The following is a 23,466-nucleotide window of genomic DNA, read 5'->3' as shown; positions in this document are numbered from 1 at the left end:
AAACCAATTGATAATGCGCATGCGCGAAAATTCTTCGTCTGCTTTTTTATCTCTCTCTTCTTTGGATCAGGTAAACAAAACAAACTTTACTAATGTTTTCCATGAAAAAATACAAAATGCACTATGTCAGTCATTTCAACATTTAGAAGGAATGCATTTCTGACGAGTCAATCATTCAATTTAAAGAGATAAATATGCTGCAATTTGATTTTTTTAAATTGTGTTTTGTAGTTGCTTTAAACGTGGAGCTGTAAAGTAAACGCTGCTAAGATATGAAGATGTTTATCTCCGCCATTTCTCAAGCCTCCTCTCAGCCACATAACCTCCCAGCTTTACAAGATTTGACATAATGAATCAATAGTCATATAGCTCAAACTTTACATAATGCTTGTGTCCCGGAGAGCCTTTCAGAAAGAGCAGCTGCCTCACAGTCCACCAACTTAGTTTCACACATGTCAAACTACCACAGAGGATCACACACTTTGACAGCTGTGATGGTAGAAACCCCTGCCATGATGTGTCTGCATATCATTAGCTTCTCCTGGCCGTCAGTGTGAAGTCACCCTGTCATTCTCAGGTCTGCCCATTTGTTCTTTATAATTACTTTTGGTGCATGCACAATATCTTCCAATGACAGCAGCTCATCTGTACAAGCACATCATGACAAGGCATCAGTTTTCCTTGTACTTGTGACCTGAATTGAAATTAGAAATGTTAATTAGGATCGTTCCTACTCGGAGCAACCACTATTGGCCTTTTAGGATATTTGAAAAGCGCCTTTACTCCAATTTGCAAGTGTGATAATTGTATTCATTGACTTTTATTCTTCTGGTGACAAGACAAGATATTACTAGACACACAACACAGATCAATCGTTAGCATTAGTTCAGCAAAACAGCTCATCTTCACTGTAACTGTGAATGATTTGTTCTTTTATTCTGGGCCAGCAGCAACTTCAGTTCATAGACCTAGTGCTTTGATTTGATGTCCTGAAAGCTGCACTAATCAATATTTTATATTTCCACTGGACTGAAATGAATCCAGATGCAATGTGACAGGTGTCACTCATAAAGACAAACACATTACACACAGTCATTTTACTCAATGTGAAAATGTTTTGTTTGTTTTTTTGATAAATAGGGCCAGGTATTATTCAATATTATTACTGATTTTGCCCAATTCTACTAATTAATTAACACAGCTTTAAGTTTGCAACTACTACTGCTATCACTAGTAATAATAACATTAATAATAATAACAACAATAACATTTATTTCTGTATGAATGAAAATCAATGAATAATAAGCATAGTAACATTTATCCAGGAAACCTTGTTTTTAAAAATGACTAAACCTCGTTATTATAACTTGCAATTGTGGTCAATATGTAAAGTTACATTCAGTGCTATAAAAACACAAAGGTAGTAATAATTTTTAAACAAGGCCACTGAAAAATCATGTCAAACAAGCACTTTGTTTCTGAAGTAAAAAAGTGCCTGTTCACGGTGTTTCGTTCACAATGCCATTGATCCAGTCTACGTAGTTCCTCATTTTGGTGTAGACGCCAGGGAAGTATGCATTTGCGCAGCCGATGCCCCAGGAGACAATGCCTTCAAAGTAGCCACTGCAGACAAGGGGACCACCGGAGTCGCCCTGTGGATCACCAAGACAAATCAGAGATGGTGAAGGTGTTTTGGTAAAATGTCTTTCTCACTTGCTGTCTTGAATGTTATGGGAAAAACTACTGTTAGCCATATACTAGCTTTGTGCCAGCCTATATCTCAACGATTAGATTTGTCGTGAGATTTTATAGAGATATTTATGGTCTTAAGGGGATTGATGTTATCTTTGGACGTATATTTGCTTAAAGGTGAATTGTCGGGTTTTTCTTTAAAATTTTGTTGGGTCTTAATTTCAAATTTACTTACTGAACCATTTGCACCACTGTACATCTCAGCAAGCTGCTACCATAATGCACTACTATCACCTCAGTAAGCTGTCACTCTATTGCACTACCACCAGTGTACATAGGCTGATTTTTATGTATTATATTTTCTTTTATTTGTATTATGATCCTTTTTTTTTTTTTTTTTTAATGTATGGCACTAATGCAGAGTGTATGCCCTGGATATATAGAGAAGTTGACCAAAAAAAAAACTTCTATTCTATTCTATTCTATTCTATTCTATTCTATTCTATTCTATTCTATTCTATTCAATATTTAATTTAATCAGGTAAGTCTGTATAATATTGTTATTGTAGGGCAATAACCTCAATATTTATTTATTCATTAGTTTTTCTTTATAGGTAATTTTGTTAAAAAAATATATATATATATATTATTGCAGAGTCTTAATCTTAACATTTGACTTTTTATGTACATTTTTTAATGTTAATTGTACTTGCATGGGTCAGCATCTGTTGTTTTAAATGTTATGTAACGTAACAATGTTTGCATCTGATTTAGCCCAAAGAAGCATGCAACTGACAAAGATGAAGACCATTGTGAATATTAATTTGAAAAATGTTATGTACCATACAAAATGACACTGTGATATATTGTTATGCAGTGTAGTAATGAAAGCATTCATGTGGCATGCATTTCTACCTGGCAGGAATCTTTGCCACCGTATCGAGATCCAGCACACAGCATATTTGGAGTGATCCTGCCCCAGTAGTACCAGTAACAGTTAGGAATTTCGCTCACGTCCACAGCACGTAGCACAGGGGAGAGGTAGTAAGAGTAAACCCGCGTCACACCCCAGCCGCTCACTCTGCACATGCCACGTATCGGAGGGGTGTACTGATCAGGTAACTGGACTGGCTGGACTTTGGCATTCAGTACTGCCGGCCTGCTCAGCTGTAGCACAAAAACAAAGTCACGCTCGCCAACTAAGCACAAGTTAGGAGTGTACGCACATGTCAACAGCTCCACGTATTGATCATATCAGGGTGCTACGGTTCTGCTTACCTTAATCAGCATGATGTCGTTGTTGAATGTCTTGTAGTTATAGTTGTGGACGTATATTCTTGAGACATTGAAGATCTGTTCATATCCTTCTTCTATATTCATGTTGTGTTCACCTAACACCACCTTCATCTTAGGGCTCCTAGGAGTCACAAACAGACTTAAATTGCTTCCAAACACACACTTTTTACTATGCAAATAATCCACCCTTATTCTATATTAGCACATTCAATTCAAAATCACTGTAACTCTTCTGAGAACATCAACGTTATCATCTGTTGCTGTCTAGTATCAGTTCTTACGGTCTCCAGCAGTGGGCAGCAGACACCACCCACTGTGCATGCACAAGGGTTCCTCCACAGTAGTGCTTCCCATTCTCAGTCTGCAAAGATGCTTGATATTTGATAGAGTTCGGCCACACCTCCTGACCCCCAATGATCCGCCCTGCAAGCGTCTCTGTAGGCAGCAATAATTGGGGGGCAGTCAGCCATTTGGACTGTTAGTATTTTCTATTATTTCCTTTGGTTTGCAAAGAAAATGTTAAACTGTTTGTTCTGTGGCCTGCTGCAGAGAAAAGCATCCTAACGTAAAAGTACAATATAGTTGTATGCTATATTATATAATTAGAATGTAATTATGCGAAACAATAGGAGGTAGAGAGAGAGAGAGCGATATTATTTCCACATAATGGAAAATCAATTTTCACCCTCTTGTCTGCCATTGCTCAGCAAAAGTCTGCTTTAACATGGTTCTGTATCGTCAGTCTAGGAATTAATGCCATTATTATTTGCTCAGGAATTTAAAGAAAAAAAAAAAGTAAAAAATGAAGACTTGAAAATCTTACCTGAATATGATGACAAAGATAAAAACAACAGCACAGTAGAGATTTGCAGTAGAGCCATGTTTTTACTTTTACCTGGAATGCAGAAACATAACTTTGAGCAGCTTTTAGCAGCAGTGTATATCGTACCAAATAATTAAACTGCTCAGGTAATCCTGGTAAAACTGCATTATGTTTGAGTGAAACAAATGAAAACTGATGTATGTATAGTGTATGATGACATATATAGACAATCACATTACATTTTGCTGTAAGAGACTAATAAGTGACAAAAACAAACGAACAACTTATTTAGAAAATTGCAATGTTACATCAATGGTTAAATTGTTACTGATCTACTAATGGAGTGTAATTAATTTGGATTTGTTTAATAAAAATGGAACAGTGATGAGTCATCATCGTGCATTCGTGGCAAGGATTTTAGCGGACTAAATGACCATTTTAATGCAAATGAATGAAGTTAATTCGGAAACAGAAGTTTTTTAAATTAATATTTAAAATACTGGTATAGTGTGAAATTTGGTCAGACGATTAAATATGAAGTTTTACATTTAACTGAAAAGGGTTAGAATAATTTTTTGCTTACCTGAAAGTCCAAATACAACAACCTGAGAGGAGAGTATCTCCAATTGATGATACCTATGAACTCCTGTTGCCTTATATACTGTAACTGTATCCTTGTCCAGATCTTTTGTTTAAATTATCTTTTTCGTCTCACACTGCCACAATGGAACTGACCTACTACATGACAAAGCTGAAGTGTTCTCTTGTATTATGTCTATTTCTAAGCTCTGCTTGTACGAAAGGTTTTGAGGGTGGGAACTTCTTAAACAGTCATCATCATCACCAGATTATGGGCAGAGTGAATGTTTACAGTCTGCTTGATTGGATGAACCTCCTAAATGAAAGTTTAATTAAAGGATAAGTCATTCCACCTTGTTACAGGCTATAAAAATTAGACTGTCCGAGTATAACACCACGTTTCAGCAAAGTATACACTTGCTTTATGATGTTAATACAAGAATAATGTACCAAATGTATCAACAATATATGTTTCTATAAAGAACAATGATCAAAACCAGGAAATGGGCTTTTAAAAAAAAAAAAAAAAAAAAGATTTCCCTTTTTAGATCTGTATGTATCAGACACTGTGTGAGGACGTATGCAGTACAGGACATTAACTGATTGTGTTATCTGATCGTACACTCTGTTCTCTCCTTTACAACTGGCCTCGACGAGGCTTTATGTTGTACTCAACCGTCTGGTTTTGTTAGACGTCTCTGATATATAACACATTAAGCTAATGATACAGCATGTCATGATAATCAAACATTTTTAAACTTAACAAACAAATCATATAGTTGCCAGCTAATACTTCTCAATCTACCCTACTAATTAAAGTCAGGCTGCAGAAATGAATACAATACTAATTATCATCGACTGCTTCTAAAACCAAGACTATTACAGCTTTTATTTAAATAACTGGATTCATCATTTGGTTGATCGATTAAAAATGATAAGGCAAATATTTAGCTAAATAACAAATTACATTCATATTACATTCAGTCATAACGAAAATAATTGTTAGTTGCAGGCCTAATGTTTTCCACATAATTAGTCTCCCAAAGCCCAAAGTGACGTCTTTATTACCTCATCTGCTAAACATAATTGAATGCATTTAACATTTAGAATGTTAGGGTTCAGTCGAAGGAAGGATCCAAAAATGCAACACCGGGTTTAGGAGTGAAAACAAGAGGGATTATTAAACAACAGCAGGGAACCAGGGGACACCGGGAAGCTTGTGAGGGTAGCTGAGTGAGTGAGGGAAATCCTGGGGAAGTTTCCTGGGGGAGCCGAGGCGATAGAGGCTGTAGTTCAGCTGGCAAAGCTGAGCAGGGGAGGCGATGATCCATTGGGGAGGTTCTGGCAAAAGCACAGACGAAAACACATATTAGACAAAGCAAGGTACACTCCTGATCAAAATCTTAAGACCAGTTAAAAAATTGCATGACTTTGCATTTTACACTGTTGGATCTTATGAAGGTTCTAAGTAGAGCTTCAAAATGCAGAAAGAAAAAATGGGAACAAGAGACCAAAAGTTGTGAGTAGCCAATTTATTGAAAACAACAATTTAACCCAAATAGGCTGTTCATCAGCTGATCAAAAGTTTAAGACCACAGCTAAAAAAAAAACCTCAAAAACCTCCTCAAACAGAAATTAAAGTGTCAAAAACTGACTCAGTAATGAGTAGCTCCACCATTATTGTTGATCACTTCAACAATTCATTTTGTCATGCTTGATGCAAGTCTTTCCAAAAGGCTAGTGGGAATGTTGCTCCAAGTGGTGAAGATGGCTTCACAAAGGGCATCCACTGTCTGGACCTGATGTCCATTTTTGTAAACTTGACATGGAATCCAAATTTTTTTTTCACAGATTTTGGCTTTTAAAGGCTGTGGTCTTAAACTTTTGATCAGCTGATAAACAGCCTATTTGAGTTAAATTGTTGTTCTCAACAAATAGCCTGCTCACAACTTTTGGTCTCTTGTTCCCATTTCTTCTTTCTGCATTTTGAAGCTTTACTTAGAACCTTCCATAGATCCAACAGTGCAAAATGCAAATTCATGCAATTTTTTAACTGGTCTTAAGATTTTGATCAGGAGTGTATCTCAAAGCACAAAGTTCTTAGAAGCACTGCTGGTCTGTTACAGTTCTAAGGAGGATAATCCACTGGCGCTGGTGCACAGGTGGAGGCAGGCTTCATCCAGCGCTGATTGTAGATGCGTGTCAAGTGTGGCGGAGAGTGAGTGAGAGCACTCCCATCTGGAAAACCCCACCCAGCCTGAAACGCAGTCACAGCCACCAGCCACCAGAAGCACATATACCAAAGCACAGAGCTACACAAAAGCACAAAACTCGGATCACCACATAGAAAATGGCATGGGAACACAGGAGTTAATAATTAACTTGCCCACTATTATTGGTTCAAACTTTCTAGTTTTCAACACACTCATAGGTACATTTACAAAGATTTGACAGATGAGTTTTTTGTGTATCAACACTATTATGAAAAGTTATGTTACAGTTTAAAATGCGACAGTAACTTCCAGTTTACTGCTGCTGACTGTCCGGTGTCTAGACAGCTGTGTAAAATGCCAGCGGACCAACCGTATTGGCAACCATACACGCCAGAAACACAAGAGACGCACCACCATGTTTAACAGGCGAGATAGTTCAGTGGGAATTCTCTGAACTTTAAACAGCACTGTCACCTCTTGGTTAACTCTGAGCAACATGTGAGCTCTTTTGTCATCTGCTGATGCACAGAGCCTGAAGGTTTGCGTCTTCGAGGACTATAACTGATGGCTTTTGTCAGATTTTTTTCCTCCCAACCAACCGACACACAACTTAAGCCTTTACTGGCGCAGCCAGATTTTGTGAATCCAGCTTCATGAGGTATTAATGAGTAGCTGGTGCAACCCAATCCTGACCTAAAATGGACGCTAACGTATCTCAGTGTGCAAGTATTCAAGTGTCTGCCAACACACTTGTCATTACATTAAGTGATTAAATGTTAATGTTGTACTTGCAGCTTGCATCGCTGCACCTAAAATTATTGATGCAGGACAAATCCTTTAACAAAATATTTTGACACTAAATAGAATGACACATATTAGGAATTCCCTTTTACAAGCTAAACATATTTGTAAGTGAAGACATTTTTTCAAAGAGGAATCACCGAAGGGTTAAACATGAAGCGTGTGCTGCTGAGTCACTGGTGCTGAGAAGTGACGGTAGTGATGCTGGCACCGATAAAATGTCAGTGCTGCTCCAGATGACAGACAGAAAACCGGAGTAATCTCCAGATCTGGGTGTTTTTCTTTCCAGGAACACATTTTGTTACAGTCATTAATTATTGTTTTCCGCATGTTAACAATTCAAAAATACATCAACTTGTCATCCTCGAGGTTGACATTTATGAGCAGTATGTACACATGATAGCAATTATATGTATTTTGGTTTTGTGGATGTATTTTTAAATAGTTTTAACTATTATAAAACATTTAAAATGAGCATATAAACAGTTAGGAAATGATTAATAACCAAGTTTAAAATAGCTGTAATCATATTAACCCTGTAACGGCAAGTGTATTGTATTTGATACATGAGTTTTTGACACCTCTACATCTTCAGTGGGATATTTTTCCCCCCCACAAAAACCTGATGTATAAATTCAGACACTTGCAGTACACAGATAATCCACCATGGATCAGTAATTCATGCACCAAAAATGCCGGATATAGCAAAAATGATTAAAAAAAAAAAAAAAAAAGTGACATATTGTAATTTAACACATGAGAACAGAAGATTCACCAACAATTTTACAAATCATGAAAACATGTTGAACTAGAGACACATTTTCTTTCATTACAACTCTATTTTTTATATCATATACATGTATTATATTGTCAATTGTTCATTATTTGTTAGTACACGACTTAAAATGCCTCATAGACAGAGTTAGAATTGTTATTATAAAACACATAAACTGTCCATACTCAGTTTCCAGCTGTGCAGTAGTGTGCTTATTAGTTCATTTTCTTATCTCCTATACAAGTTACCCTAAATGAGAAGGGCTAAAGTGTTGAAATAAAGCGTAACAACCAGGCTTCAGCTGAAAAACTTACACCGACAGAGTGTATTTAAAACAAAGAGGAGAGTTGTGGATGACAGTGCTGTGGCAGATCAATGTGAGATTGGGGAGTGGCAGCCTTTTGCAGTAATGACAGCGCTTGGACTGAGGAGCGGGTCATGTGGAAAAACGGCAGCGGTCAGCACTCGGGGGGAATGACAGAGGTACCAGGAGCACGGCTACAGCTATCAGCGGCAGGGAGGGCAACAGAGAGGGCTATTAGTCAGCTGAGGTCGGGAACTCCACAGAGGAATGGTAGCTGTGATGAGCCCCAGCCTGAGCTGTGCTCCATTTTTAATGACACCCAGTCCTAGAAAAGATGTGGAGCGGCTGAGCTGGTTTGACCTGGTCTGTCACGAAAGATTTTGCTGCTTAACATCAGTCAAACCCCCTCATTAATCCTTGCTGGGGAAATCAATGAGAGCGAGCTGCGGGGACTGTATCTTCTTTCCTTTAATATGACAGCAGCCCATCTGATCCATATTAGAAGTCCCAGTCACACATATGTCCATACTGTACAGAGCTACAGCACCAGAGGACCTGTTCAATAATGCATGCTGAAAGTCAACAGGTAGCCCTGCTGTATAGGCTCGTGGCAACACATTTAACACCATGTATTCTTCAGCTCTAATGTGGCATTAAATGAGGCAACAGTAACTGGGTGGTTATATAAACAATGGGCCAGTATAGGACAGCTTGAGTATCATGGAAGGGGGCTGTGCTTTACAAGCTTCAATTATACATCGGTCTGGGGCAAGGAGGTGACCATGGAAACGGAAACAGAAACTATAAGAAACCTGAGAGTGCAGGTAAGATGCCTTCCCCTTAAGATTAGAAGCGCACACAGGTTAAGCCTCACACTGCTTGTAGACTGCTCTTCCCTTTGTCTGACTATGGACCTGCCATCTTTATTGATTTGCATATTGTTGGAAGTCCTGGCTGTAAAATGTAAGTAAACTTCTTTATACTGCAATTTCAGTTCATTAATCCTCTGGTTTACAACAGCAAGAAATTTGGGATGCTGTAATATGTTGTCTGATATGTGGAAACCCAACATACTAATAGCTTTGGGTTCATAAACTGAATGTGTACTTGTAAGGGCTGATTATGCAACTAATGTATTCTTAGCATCCCTTCTATGAATTTTTGAACAACATCCTTTTTAGCACTTTTTGCCTCTTGTAGCTCTGATGCTCCATTGAGAGAAAAAGTGTGACTCAGAGCCATTTCCATCTGGGTATGAGTGAGCAACTTTAGATTATGACTCACATAAGCAGAGATAGGAAGAAAAGGATGGGCGTAAATTTGACTTGAAATAAAAAAATAAGGATATTTCAGAAAAAGTAAAATGGAGACCATTATTTCCTTTGCAATATGTGTAAGATCCAATTGCTTTTGCTGTTGTAAAATCCTCTGCAGTGTAACTGGTCATGATACAGGGTTATGCAAATACACAAGATTGTGTTTTGTTGAAGTGGCTGGTCCTCTTGTTTATAACTTCTTCTTCTTTTTCAACAAAAATAAAATATTCCTGTAGCATACACAGTGTTATCCAGCACAGCAAAGATATCTTTCTGAGGTAGGGAGCTTTTGTGAAGAAAAGGTCAGTAAAAGTGAGTTTATTCACAAAAAGAACTTGAAACCTCAGCAACAATAGATGAAGGCTGACAGCACAAATAACAATAAGTAATTGTGGCCAACGCCTCCCTTTGTGCCTGGAAATTATGTCACAAAGACAAAACTGAAAAAGTGACTTTAATATATATTGTAGACAGGTTTAGGACCTGAGACCTGGCAGCTTTAATTTCAAAAGCGATGATGCTGGAGACAGATAAACTTTCACTTTCCTCCTGTCCTTCAGTTTGTTTTAAAAATATGGATGTTGTATATAAAAGGTGAACACTTGATTATGTGTAATTCTGAAACGCTACATTCAGCAGTTTAACAATTCAGACATTTCTTTCAGTATCTTACATAATGCTCTCTAATGCACCTGCATGTATGTGTGAATCTCACGCGATGAATCCTCGCTCTGTATAAAGTTACCATTTTGCTCTTGACACCAACCACTGCTGCTAATTATAGGATGGGATCAATATCTAGGACACTAATGAGGTACGGTTTCCTCCCTGACAGCATTTCTAAAATCGCTCTTGTGATGTACAGTTTGGGTTTAAGCCTTTACGTTTCAACTATTCACCGTGTAGAAATTCTCAGGTCCCCAGCCAGGGTTTTAGAAATACTTAAGTTATGAGCTCAGGCCCCGACACCAAGTCTCTAAAGTTTGTAATATTTTGAATGTTCATATTTTATTTAGTCAGTCATCTGTTTAGCAAACCGTGTCTTGCAGTGTGAAGGTCTGCTGCATGAAAGCCTTCCCTGATAATACTGGTCTTGTTCAAATGTAGTCAAATGTAAATATATCTAGCCTTAAGCAGTGCTGAGCGACTTGAAAACTATAGTCTGGTAAAAAAAAAAAAAAAAAAAGTAATCCATTACATTACTCATTACTCATTAGTTCTCTGTCAAATGTGCCTTCAATGAACTCCAAATTCTTCACTACTTTTACAAAAATCCATCCTTTTACCCTTTTTCTTCCACTTACCCGAGGTTGGGTCACAGGGACAGCAGGGCCATTCCAGACTTTCCCGTACCCAGCAACATTCTCCAGGTCAGATGAGATACATAATCCCTCCACTGAGCTCTGGATCTACCCTGCTGTCCACTCTCAGTTGGATGTGCCTGGAAAACCTCCAAAGGCCTCCGAATCAGATTTCCGAACCACCTAAACTGGTTCCTTTTGAAATGAAGGAGGAGCGATGTCCGAGCTCCTCGCCCTCATCTCCAAGGCTGAGTCCAGTCACCCAGATATTTTGTTGTGCTTGTATCCGCAATCTCAATTTTTCGATTGTTGTTGTGAGCACATGACCATCGAGAGCTGGAGCATAGATCGGCTAGTAAATGGAGAGTTTTACTTTTCGGCTCAACTCCAGCTTCACCACAACAGTCTGCTGCAACTTCTGCATTACCGATGAGGCTGCACCAATCCATCTGTCGATCTTGCAGTACATTTTCCTGTCAGCCAACAAGATTAAGATCCCAACATATTTAAACGCCTTCACTTGTAGCAGCAGCCTACCCCCAACTCAGAAAGAACAATCCAGTGGTTTTCAGTCGAGAATAACTGCCTCAGACCTGAAAATGGCAAATCACATTCACGGTCTGATGAAGCTGATGAACCACATCACCTGCAAAAAATAGAGACACAACTTTAAAGGTCCCCAAACCAGACACCTTCCCCTCCTGTCCATAAATGTCAACAGTATCAGAGACAAGAGGCAACACTGGCTAAGGCCAAAGCCAACCGGAAACGTACTTTACTTTATATAATTAGAGAATATGAACACAGCTTTCACTTTTCAGTGACCCTGGTACCCCATTCTCTCACAGTACCCCCACAGGTTTTGCCTTCTTTAAGTCTTGGATGTATGTCTTTGAGCTGCTTAGTTCCTAATTCAAAATGCTCTGTGACACCATTTGCTTCCTGGCTTTGGTTTGTCACTCACAGTGGATATGTTGCTGCATTGCTACAACTGTTCCACATTTTGTTGTCGTTGTCCTGTATCCATAACATCTAAAGGCTTTTGACCACTGCAGGAACCTGCAGACCAGAGCAGCCGAATACTTTGTACTTGGTCCTACCACAGGAACCGCCACTGCAGAACCTCTGTCAGGGATGTTTTTGGGGGAGAAAATAGTGTCACTTCAGAGTAGGTAGCCAACTTCTGAGTCGCCCTGAAAAACTGCTGTGTTTTTCCAGACAGCAATGAATCAAACTCCAGTGAGGACAAACACAATTTTTCTGCCCTTTCAATGTCTTTGTCCAGCTTATCATCTCTGACATCGTCATCAGTAACCGAAAAGTCACATCACAGGTGAACAACCCACTACTGTTGTATTTTTTTACTCATTCATAGAATTGGAGTAACTATGATTTGACATAGTTTTGGTGCTCTGAGTTAATGTCGCGGTTGAAGCTGTGTAATCCTACACCACTAGGGAAACAGAAAGGCTGAAAGGGCAGATTATGGGGCCTCTACTATAGAGGTCTGCACCACCTCACGCCTGTCCTGAGGCAAAAAGCTGCCTTACAATACCTTCAAAAGTCTGCTACCAAGTTGACACCAGAGTTTCAGTTGTTGTAATATTCCTACCCCTGGATGTAGTATTTTCTCATCTGTTGGTAGATCTTAACCGCCTCCCCTCGCCACACCTGCCACTGCTTGTTCACTGAAAGCACAGTAATCTGATATTAAACCCTCTATCTAACCTGCATTAAGACAACTAACGAGCTGAATGAAGAAAACTTACCGTTTGATGTTTGGGCTTTACAGCTCTGGCTGTCAATCACAGACGCAGACAGCATGTTCTTCCTGAAGGGGGCGGGAGCAGCAGCAGCTCAGGGGTTTTCAAAGCAAAACCACCCGTTTAGAACAGCCTTAAACCCAGGGGCTACACAGTTATGGTGAAATTAACTGTCTTTGCAGCTTCTTTGTGCGGAAAAACAGAAAGATGCACTGTAGGGACATTTGAGACTTCGATTAATTTGCTAAAAAGCAGCTCAATATGGGAACTTTAAGGAAAGGTAGCAGCTTTACTATACCGTTAGCTCCATCTGCTTGATCCTTTGGAGGGTTAAAAGTAGAAATGTTACAACATAAAAATACTCCATTATAAAAAAAAAGTCCTAGATTGAAAATGTCACCAAAGTTCGGTCTACTTATCAATAACATCAGTGACATTAATGACCACCTCATGACAGCATACCTCTTCCATTCAGTGTAGGTACAGTATACATCCATATCTGTTTGGCCTCTGACCTTTTAGATATAAAGTATCATCACTTCATTGTTTTATCCTGTTAGACATTTTTTTAAAAACTTTTGCCATAATTAGAGTATGAATTGTTGAGATATGGCAAAAAACAACAACAACAAAAATGTGCTCTGTGAGTTCGCACTGACCATTGACCACTAAAATATAATCAGTTCATTCAGGTGAGCCAAGTTTAAAGAAATTCCCTCCAGGCATTCATAAGATTTTTACCTCATAAGACTGGGACAGACACACGGACAACCCAAAAATATGGACACAGTCATTATATTATAATATGCATTATATCACTGCAGTATTGGGACTGATGTGTGAGGTCAAAGTGGAGGTAGTTTGAACTATTACCTTATTTCTTCATGCTTTTTTTTCTTCATGTTGATCATATTTTAGAGGCTGACTACATATTTTGTGTAAACACAAATACTGTTCACTGTTACCTAATAATAACTACTTCATAGTTACTCTGTGTTAACACCAGATAGATAACGATGGTCAGAGTCACTTTGAATCAATGCACCGCCGAGATGTGATTGATTTTCATTGATTTGCTGAGTCAGAGGCGTCTGTGCAGTGAAGTCCTCTGTTGTTTTCTTTATGACTTGTATTGTTCTCGCTGAGGCTGCAGCTGCAGTAATAAAAGTACAACTGTGTTTGCTCTGCGTGGTTTGCACAAAAACCTTGTGTACCTCCATGTGTGTTTCCGGCTCTAAATCCAATCTGAGCTGATCTTTACTGCTCCCTCTGTGTGTGTGTTGCAGGTCAGAACAGTGCAACGGAACGTATAGTGGGAGGATACGCGCCAGTTCCACATTCAATCAAGTACATCGTCTCGATACAGACGAGGGACCGGCAGCACATGTGCGGGGGCTTCTTGATAAACAAGTACTGGATAGTCACAGCAGCACACTGTAACATTGGGTGAGCCAATTTTCTCCTTCTGATTTACCTCCACTGAGTATAAAAGATGCATAACCTCAGGCATAAACACACACTTGATGAGGTGGTAAAATCAATCCCGGGTCGCAGTATACTTAACATGCTTGTGTCCTGATTTGGCTTTTTGTAAGGAAGTCGCATTCAGAGATAAAAGTCTATTGACATAGGACGACCTCGACTTGACCTCTTTGTGTTTTAATGTGTGTAGACAGAATTTCATTACAAGATCCAGTAATTTCAGGCCATAGCAGATTGTCAGTTCTGTGTATTATCAAGACGGAAAGAAAGCACCTGAAAATGATACAATCCCATCAGTAACAATGGAGCTCTGTGCTCCTGGAAACTGACACAAGCATATTATGACCTAAAGGCTTAACTTTCATATGGTTTACATGGCTTTGGCTCGCAAGGAGGCAATCATTTTAGATAATGTTTGGTGTTTAATCTAGTTTCTAGTATTACAGCAGTCAGCAAACTGATATATTACACCTTTTATTGAATGACATTTGCAGGATTGTCAGTATTGTCAGGTTCCCAAATGTCAGTGTTACCTACTTCACTGTCAGACAACAAACAGCCGCTTCTGTAGTCAAATTACTTTCCGCTTTTACAGCAGTAGCAGTCCATGTTTTATTGTCATTATCATAAAACACAGAAATAAAGCAATGTCACACAGCAGCTCTGTCCTCCAGAAATTATGTTATACAACGAAATTGCAACAACAAATGCATTTTGAAGTAAGAGCAATGTTTTTATTGATTTTCATTTTGAACATCACTCATATATGATTGTAAATTGAATTTCTCTCTTTTTTTTGCTCTGTTGGATGCACGGAAAGAGTCCTAGTTTGGTGTGTTATTAGAAAAGCAGAAAAACAAAAGAAATGTATAAAATAACATTTTTGTCATCTGTTTTGAAAATAAAAAATATTCTCTTCATTGATTGAACACAACAACCCCTTATATTAAATAATGCAATGTTCATAAGTATGATTACACAGATGCCAGAAAAAATTAAATAAATAAACAGTACAGAGTGTCTAAAATATGAACAAAAATATAAAAACAAAATATGAAATAAACGAACAAGAGTCATGAAAGTGCGTACAGATCAAATCAGTTGTAAATGTAGGATAAAAAGAAGAAAAGAAAGAAATTCCCAGCAACAGCTACAAATATATGCATGTATATATATATATATATACATTTATACCCACACACACACATATATTTATATAAGGTTAAGTTCTTGTTCTTTTAAAAACAGAAATGTTTCTTTTATAGTTGTAGTTTGTATTTGCATTTTTTTTTTTTCCTTCATTCTTGGTATCGAACACTTACAACCTCTTGCATTGAATCCTGAACTGCTGAAATGTAATTTAAGTTAATGGATGTGATGAACAGTTTTATAGGTGTTGCCTGTTTAAGATCACATTATTGCAGTTCTAGTGCATAAAATGTAATTTAACCTTCTCAAATACAAAAACTGCTGTGGAAAGGCATGTTGACTTAAAAAAAAAAATGGTTAAATGACATCTTTTATCTGAGCAAGAAGCTGGAAAAAACAATGATTATCATCAGACTTTTAAGTCTTATCTGCTTTGTATGGGTCCAATAATTAGCTAAATCTAAAGATGTAATACTATTTTAATTGATTTGCATTTTTTCCCCCAAACTTCTTTCATACTTCTCGTATAATATGAATATTGGTTACCACATTCGGTTTTCAGGGCACCACCAACACCCGCTTGTCGCAAGCAACACCTCCGCTCTGGCTCACCACAAGGGCAGTCAGAGCGTCCCCCGTCAGCCCAACATCACCTCGGCGTGATCCCCTTCCCTTTTACACACAACAGTCAAACACACACCTCCCACAGACAGGAGTGGAAGCGCCAGTTAGTAAAGACAATTTGAACTAGTGCGGTTTTACACACATTTTCTACAGGGCCAGCCCAGGATAGTGATCATGCAGGAATTCTCATGGTTTTGATTCACTGAGTCAATAGAATCTCAAATTTTACATTTTACAAGTGTCAGAATATACCTTTGTTAGAAAATAGTTTTGACACAGAAGGAATCGTGGCTAGAAGATGATTGCACAATAAGTAGTGATGGCTCTGTGCTTTAGGCTTTGGGCTACTGATTGGAAGGTCAAGGATCAAGCTGGTGGGTCCCAGCACCACCACTGCTGCTGGGCCTCTGAACCCTGAACCCTGTCTGCTGCCTGCTCCAGAGGCCCTTAGTGTGGCTGATCCTGCACTGTGAGCACAGAAAAGAGAATTTCCCCTTGCAAGATCAATAGAGTATATAAAATAAACAAGAATACACAGGTGGCCTGGTTCGGCCCTTCACATTTTTTTATTGACTTGCTGGAAAATACGTATTGCTGCAGAAATGATTAAAAAAAAGACATGCACTTCCGAGTATCCAGTTGAAAATTTATCACAGCCTTTTGCTCGAAACCTCACTGTATATTTCTATCGTCAGCTATTAGGTGTATAGATATGTCTATTTGGAATTCCTTTCAATATTTATGACCCATAAATCCAACAAACCCAAGCAATGTCGATACAATGCTGTCGTCCCACTTAAAAAGAAGCCTTTCTTCTTTGTGGGAAAGAAATACAACCGTTACCTCGTGGCAAAGCTTTTCTTTTGTGTTACTGTATAACTTGGCTTGTAATTTTTCAACTGCACTTAATGATGTTTTAATATTAACGACAAATTAAATGTGACAGATGCCTCTTAAACTAACAAACCCAAAGAGATGTATCCCCTCTGAGTGTTTCGACATCTTGCAGCTCATTATTTTGGTTTATTCATCCTCACAGAGCTAAAAGGGAAGTGACTTGAACTAATATTTGCCATGTGGTCAGGAACACTGCTCTACAAGAACATTCATGTAACTACTGAATGTGCTATTTGGCAAAAGTTGTTACATCACTTTTTAAGGTGACTGTGTGGCAAGCTACAGCTTGCTTTTATATAAAACACCAAGTGTGTAATTAATAACTGCGATAACAGTCACACTCCAGTTAAGTGTTCCAGGAACCTGGATCATGCCTGCTGGTTTACTGGCAAGACTTTACCGGAACACCCCGATGGAACACCACAGTTACTAATGATATTACTTACACTTGTACCTTTCCTGGCATTATTTCATTGTCTGCTATGAAAATAGTTTGCTAGAGGCTCTGTTCTGTTCAAGAGCTTCCGGCGTGCAAAGCACCAGGACGATGAAACGGAAACAGATGAATTAAATTATTACATTCTGTGTTTATTGTCTATATCCTGTTTATAGCTATATCCTTTTTTTCTATTTTTATACTTTTTCTACGTTTATTTTTCACGTTGGGGCCTCGGAGTATTGCAATTTCAGTTCTCTGTGTGTTGTACATGTGGCAAAACTAACATTAAAGTTGACTTGACTTGAATTCTGCTATTATTCATTTTAATGTGCTTTTCATCCTGTGACATGTCAACATATACTCCATGAAAGAAGTCAATAGTAAAAATGAAGTATCCTTAGACTTTATTAATAAGTTAATTAACAAGTTATTTACAAAAAAAAAGATTTAATTAAATGTTTTGCAATAAAAAAGTTCAGTTTACTGCTCAACTGTATTAATAAAGCACAACAAAATAGTTCACAGTGCACACAGAGGAAAACATAAACTGAGCTCAGTCTTCTCTGTGTGTCTCGCTGAATCGAAACTTGCAGTTGCATTTGCCACTTTTGTGTCTACATCTTGTCTGGGGATGAGTGTATAAGTGATGAGTATGCACAAAAATTTCCCTCACACAAAGTGCTATTTATAAAATAATCTGCAGTGGAAATGTGCATACATAAGCTTCGTCTGTTTGTGCCCATTTATAAACTTCATTTTGAATTATTTATGAGTGAGGAATTTCCTTTTCTTCATATTCAACTCATCATTTCCCTGCATTAATGATAGTTTCATTTTATCCTGAATTACCCCGTGCAGTCTGTTTCGATACGGTTGGAGTGCTTCACTGGTGCAATACAATCTGTAAAACTGCACTTGTTCTTTTGCCATTTTAGTTAGTTGGCAGCTTCCCTGAGTGGTGGTGGGCACAAGTATCGATATGCAAATGGTTGTTTAAGTGTCTTTCTACATCTATTTATTGCAGACTGTGGGAGTGAAAATGAGGCTCATCCATATGCACTCAATCCCACAATGATTGAGATTTAGAAAGCAGAGTCAGGTGTCATCATGAATGTGACAAAAAGTGTGTAATCAGTCTGGTCATGGAGGTTATACTCTTACTCTCATCTTTGAAAATTTTAGTAGGTTTGTTGCTTAGAGCAAAGCTAATCAGCTGCTGGCTGCAGCTTCCAATGATGTGTGTATTCTCATCTAGCTTTTGGAAGAAGAAGAAAGTGAATTTCATCTCTCCCACTCCTGTGTTGAATAATTTCTTTAATTTTCTTATTGACATGTATTTTTTGTTATCTGCAGGCTACATAAAATGCTGATAGTGGCAGGAGACTACTCTCTGACCATTTATGAGGGAACCGAGCAGCAAATCCTGCCTCAGCTTTTGGTGCCCCACCCTGCATACAACAGAACCACAAACAACAGCGACATTATGCTTATTAAGGTATGAAATACAAACCGCCGGCCTTCCTCTGTCTTTATTAGTGGGTGTTACTTTATCTGAGTCTGAGTCTGTGTTAGTCATCCCCAGATGGCCAGTTTACTCATCACACTGTCCTTCATGTCTCCAGCTGAGGGCCCCGATCAATCTGGGCAGCTTTGTCTCCATCGCCCTGCTACCCAGGCAGGGCACCACCATAGCCGAGGGCAGAGTGTGTCGGGTGTCAGGCTGGGGATACACCAGCCCCAGCGGAGGCCAGATCCCCTCCACCCTCCGAACTGTCAAGCTGCCCATCATCTCCACGGAAAAATGTAACAGCAGCGAGTCGTTCAACGGCAGCATCACAGAAAACATGATCTGTGCTGGTTACAGCATTGGTGGGAAGGATGCCTGTAAGGTAAGAGGATCTCTTTTTTGTTTGTTTTTTTCTTTTACCCAGTCTATTGATGTGACAGATAATTTTCTATGTCTAATTTTGTGTAATGTAATTGACCCTCTGAAATCCAAAAACTGCTGTGGAGAGGCCCAAATCACACTTTTTATTGGAGCAAGAAACAAACAAAAAAAGTAAAGTTTCTTGTTTCGCATGACTCCATGAGGAAAATGAACCAAATCTAAGCTTAAAACTTTTGAGATTCATCAAAGTCACTTTATTCTACATGTGCCATTTTAAAAAAATTTCTGACAAGGTTCTGTAAAAAACAAAAAATTCTCTAATCCTCGGTGCAACTGTGAAATCTAAGTAACTCAACTGCAAACAAAAGTAATGTGACATAAATTAGGGGACTTCTCAGCTGACCTGATCTGAATTGCAGACTGTGTTTACAGAAAGCAGATTGGTGAAAAATATTAAAAATCTGAATAGTTAAATGTCTATTATACTTTCCAGTATAGCAACACCTTTGGGCACTTACAAAAATGTTGTACATGTTGAATTCATTTTTTTCTATTTGTAAAATAAACAATCAACAAAATTCAACTCTATTTCCACTTTAGTTAACCTTTGTGAACTATTGATGGCATAACTGTGTCATACTGCATGAAAAACATTTTTAAGTTCTCTCTGCTTCCTGTCATGGTTGTGTTGCTTCCATAGAGGTGTAGAACGTTAAATTGCAGTAAAAAAAAATAAAAAATTTTAAAAAGCCCACAGTGAGTAAAAATGTAACAAACAAAAAGAAACTGCTCAGAGTTCAGAGAATTAAAATAGGCAGCATTTATAAGAGATATAAGAGTTGTCAGACTTGACAATTCTTTTTAGATGGGTCAACAAAGTGTTGTCTTTTCATCAGATTGGTTTACAACTTTATAGACATCATAGAGCGTCACCAGATCCATTTACCTAAACTGTAAAAAGACACATTAGTGGGACGCTCGACAGGCACCATGTACTCCCTAATTTTTCCCCCCATCCCACGGTTTCAGGGGGACTCGGGTGGTCCACTTGTATGTGATGGCCGGGTCTACGGTGTGGTGTCCTGGGGGAAAGGCTGCGCTGAAGCTCAGTTTCCTGGAGTCTACACTGCTGTGTCCAAGTTCCGCAAGTGGATAGACAACACCATACTCAGCTACTACAGCCGATGTAACAACAATTAGTACCCAGTGTTACTCAGTGGAGACTTGACAGGCTTCATCTCACTGTTGCCTTCTTTGACCTTTGACCTATGTTTGTTTTGCCATTTGTGCACATTTCCGATATATGTTCATGTGTGAAAGAGACAGCTTGACATTTTGGGAAATCATCTTATTTTCTTTTCTTGCTCAGTTAGATGAGAAGATCGACACCACCCTCATGGCTGTATGTTAAATTTGTAGCAGCGCGTTAGCTTAGCATTGCATAAAGTCCAGACACATGATATATCTAAATCTAACAAATTACCACGAGTGTATTGCGTTTGTTACTGCAAGTTGTTGTGGTTTTCTGGGCTTTTTTCTCGTATATTTCTAATTCTCTCCATCCTCGTCCCAAGAGGACAGCTATGAGAGCAGTATCGGTCTTCTCGTCTCCCAAAATGTTGTAGTATTTTCTTTGAGTTTGACATGTATCACATCTGCCGTTGGTCTGTTTTAAGCATTTCAAAGACAAAACAAGTGATGGATAATCCACCAACACCCCCAGGCAAAACATGTTGACCATGTATCCACAGCATCAAGATTGAGGTGCCATATCACTGCTTCAAAATCAGAGCTTTCATAAAGAAGTATTTGAAATGCTGTGAGCAGGTGCACTTGCTTTAAAACACAGTATAACCGGTGCTACAGCAGCAACATCAGCACAGTCAATGTGAGCATTCAATGCACAGGTGAGAGACACAACAACAGCGACAAATGGACTTAGTCAATGAAAAGCAATACAGCAGACCTGCAAAACAAACAAACAAAAAAAACAAACAAAAAAAAATAAGAATAATTGTTAGTTTCAGCACAGAAAATTTGTGGTTCAGCTCGAGGGTATTTTTTCCCCCATATGTTTACAGGTTTGTTGGATTGAATTGCAAAAACAAGCATCAAATGGTCAAATTCCAGCTTTTGATCAGCTCTGATTTCCCGTGTAATGCACAAATGGATTGATTTATTCTTCGTAGTCACATAAAATCAATGAAAGACAATGCATGCATACAAAATTTCTGTTCCATAACTCTGAATGGGAACTAACTCAGTTACAATAATATATATTTATATGCAGCCTTATATACTGTATATGTGTGTGTGTGGTGTAAGAAGACAAAGAAGCTGCTGTTTGATTAGCAGTTTGATTGTATATAAAATGAAGTCCAGTTAGTAAGTAGCACCGATTACTGCCAATTTCACATGATGTATTTAAGGACGGAGCATAAAGCACCTTTAAAAGTGTGACAGATGAGTAAATGCATGGAATCAGGTGGATGGAATTCGAGTGAGTTTCAAAACAGATAAACTGTGTTTTCTTGTTTTATACACTCCAATAAATTACTGATCGTCTTTGGCTTTTTCCACTTATTGTCTGGCTGATTCCTTTATGTGCAGTTAAAAAAAGTCGATATTGCAGCTCGGAGGTTCGTCATCACTCTTTGCTTTTGAGTGAAGACCTTTATTCACGGATTAAACAGGCTGTTTGGATAAATAACTCACAAAATCCTCTCCATACTGTGTCATTTATACAAGTCAATAAAGCCATGACTGGGGGACATTTTAGTCACTGCACTGATGATTTTTCATAACAAATACAGCGATCCCTTGTGATGAAGGGTGTAAGTCTTGGCTGCTTGTCACTAGCCTCACTCAAACAGCTGAGGAATCATCCCAAAACTGGAATACCTTCATGAAATATGCATAGAGCCTGTCCTCCCTCTGAGCAATCAGCCTAATGGCTCCGAGGAGTCACTGAACTCCTTCCTCCTCATGAAGCAGTGATTCCTGTAAAGACAAGCAAAATCAGTACAGACTGCATCACACCTGATAGGTGTTGGCGCATCACAACAGAATGAATAGTTGATGGCCTACTTCAGAGGGAGCTTCGGTTTCACTGCTCGGCCCTGTTTGTTCTGTGTTGATGGGTGTGTCACTGCCCCTTGTGATTGATGGATTTCAGGGTCTTTTATGCCTCTGATTTTACAGGCTTGGTTACATGAAGGCTGGTTCTCTTTGTTCTGGCATGAGAAAGCCTCTCCAGGGAGTGACAGAGTATATCAGCTGACGTGGTTGATGCGAACCCTCCTATATGCTCGCCGGGTCACAAGAAGCACTGCCCCTCTCTGGGCTGTGTGGAAAAGTATTGACTGAGGTGTACAGATTGCGACCATTCCCCAAAATAGCTTCTCCCAGAGGACTGGTGCTTTGTGGCAGCTAGGAAGACAACAGGCTTTACAATAATAATAGCTTCTTTTCCCCAAACTAGACCGCCAGCATCGGCTATTTTCCAATATGTGAATAACAAAGTTGGCTTTAAGGGCGGACATTTGGGATGTGATCATATGCGCATAAACTGACAATTAGACTGTGGTGGGAAAAAATGTCAGTAAGAGTTCTTATTGTAAAATCCTCCACAAGTAAAAGTACATAATCTGTTGTGCAAGAAAAATGCTAAATGCCAATTAAAGTATGTGGCATTTAATTTTGTAATGTTAATTTTAATAACTTTATATATTGGAAGACGAAGCTGAGCCCTGTTAACAGGTCACAAGCTAATTTTGAGCGGTTGAGATGAGAAGACTAAGTCTTTAAGATAAGATAAAAACAAATAAGACAAGCTTTATTGATCCCTCACCTGGGAAATCTACAACATGTAACATGTTCACATTGCCACCCATGGGTACTTGGTAATCACTACTACATTATTGCACGAGTGTCCAGTTGGTACAATACAAGCTCTGTCAGGGAACGCAAACCAAACCTCTAAGTGGAGGTGTGAGCAAACTCCAGTTGTTTCAGAATGTGGGAGTGTGCTACAAAGTCGAATAAGCATTGTTGTGAGCTGACATTTGATGCCTTTGGAGTTCAGATACTGAAGATGTGTGTTTGTATGGTGTTATTGACTAATT

General features: G+C 38.7%; 2 protein-coding genes across 2 annotated transcripts; one reads left to right on the top strand and one right to left on the bottom strand.

Annotated features, from left to right (window-relative positions):
- Positions 1-45: 45 nt before the first annotated feature.
- On the top strand, positions 46-21,921 carry LOC103365659 (trypsin; the record flags this gene model as incomplete). The annotated part of the gene is made up of 5 exons (XM_008293152.1): positions 46-70; positions 14,150-14,309; positions 18,808-18,949; positions 19,077-19,343; positions 20,372-21,921. Coding segments are annotated over 5 exons (765 nt in total), but the record flags the coding sequence as incomplete, so codon positions are not given.
- Positions 1,250-11,180, bottom strand: LOC103365652 (trypsin). The gene is made up of 6 exons (XM_008293143.1): positions 11,104-11,180; positions 3,812-3,883; positions 3,270-3,423; positions 2,971-3,109; positions 2,608-2,859; positions 1,250-1,652 (listed from the first exon to the last, which is right to left on the bottom strand). Exons 2-6 carry the CDS (start codon positions 3,867-3,869, stop codon positions 1,500-1,502), a joined length of 756 nt encoding a protein of 251 aa, XP_008291365.1. The 5' UTR covers positions 3,870-3,883; positions 11,104-11,180; the 3' UTR covers positions 1,250-1,499.
- Positions 21,922-23,466: the final 1,545 nt, after the last annotated feature.

The sequence above is a fragment of the Stegastes partitus genome, unplaced genomic scaffold, assembly GCF_000690725.1.
Source record: "Stegastes partitus isolate 25-593 unplaced genomic scaffold, Stegastes_partitus-1.0.2 Scaffold20, whole genome shotgun sequence".
Taxonomy (NCBI): domain Eukaryota; kingdom Metazoa; phylum Chordata; class Actinopteri; family Pomacentridae; genus Stegastes; species Stegastes partitus.
Note: the sequence above shows the minus strand (reverse complement) of the source record. Positions and strands in the feature narration are given on the sequence as shown.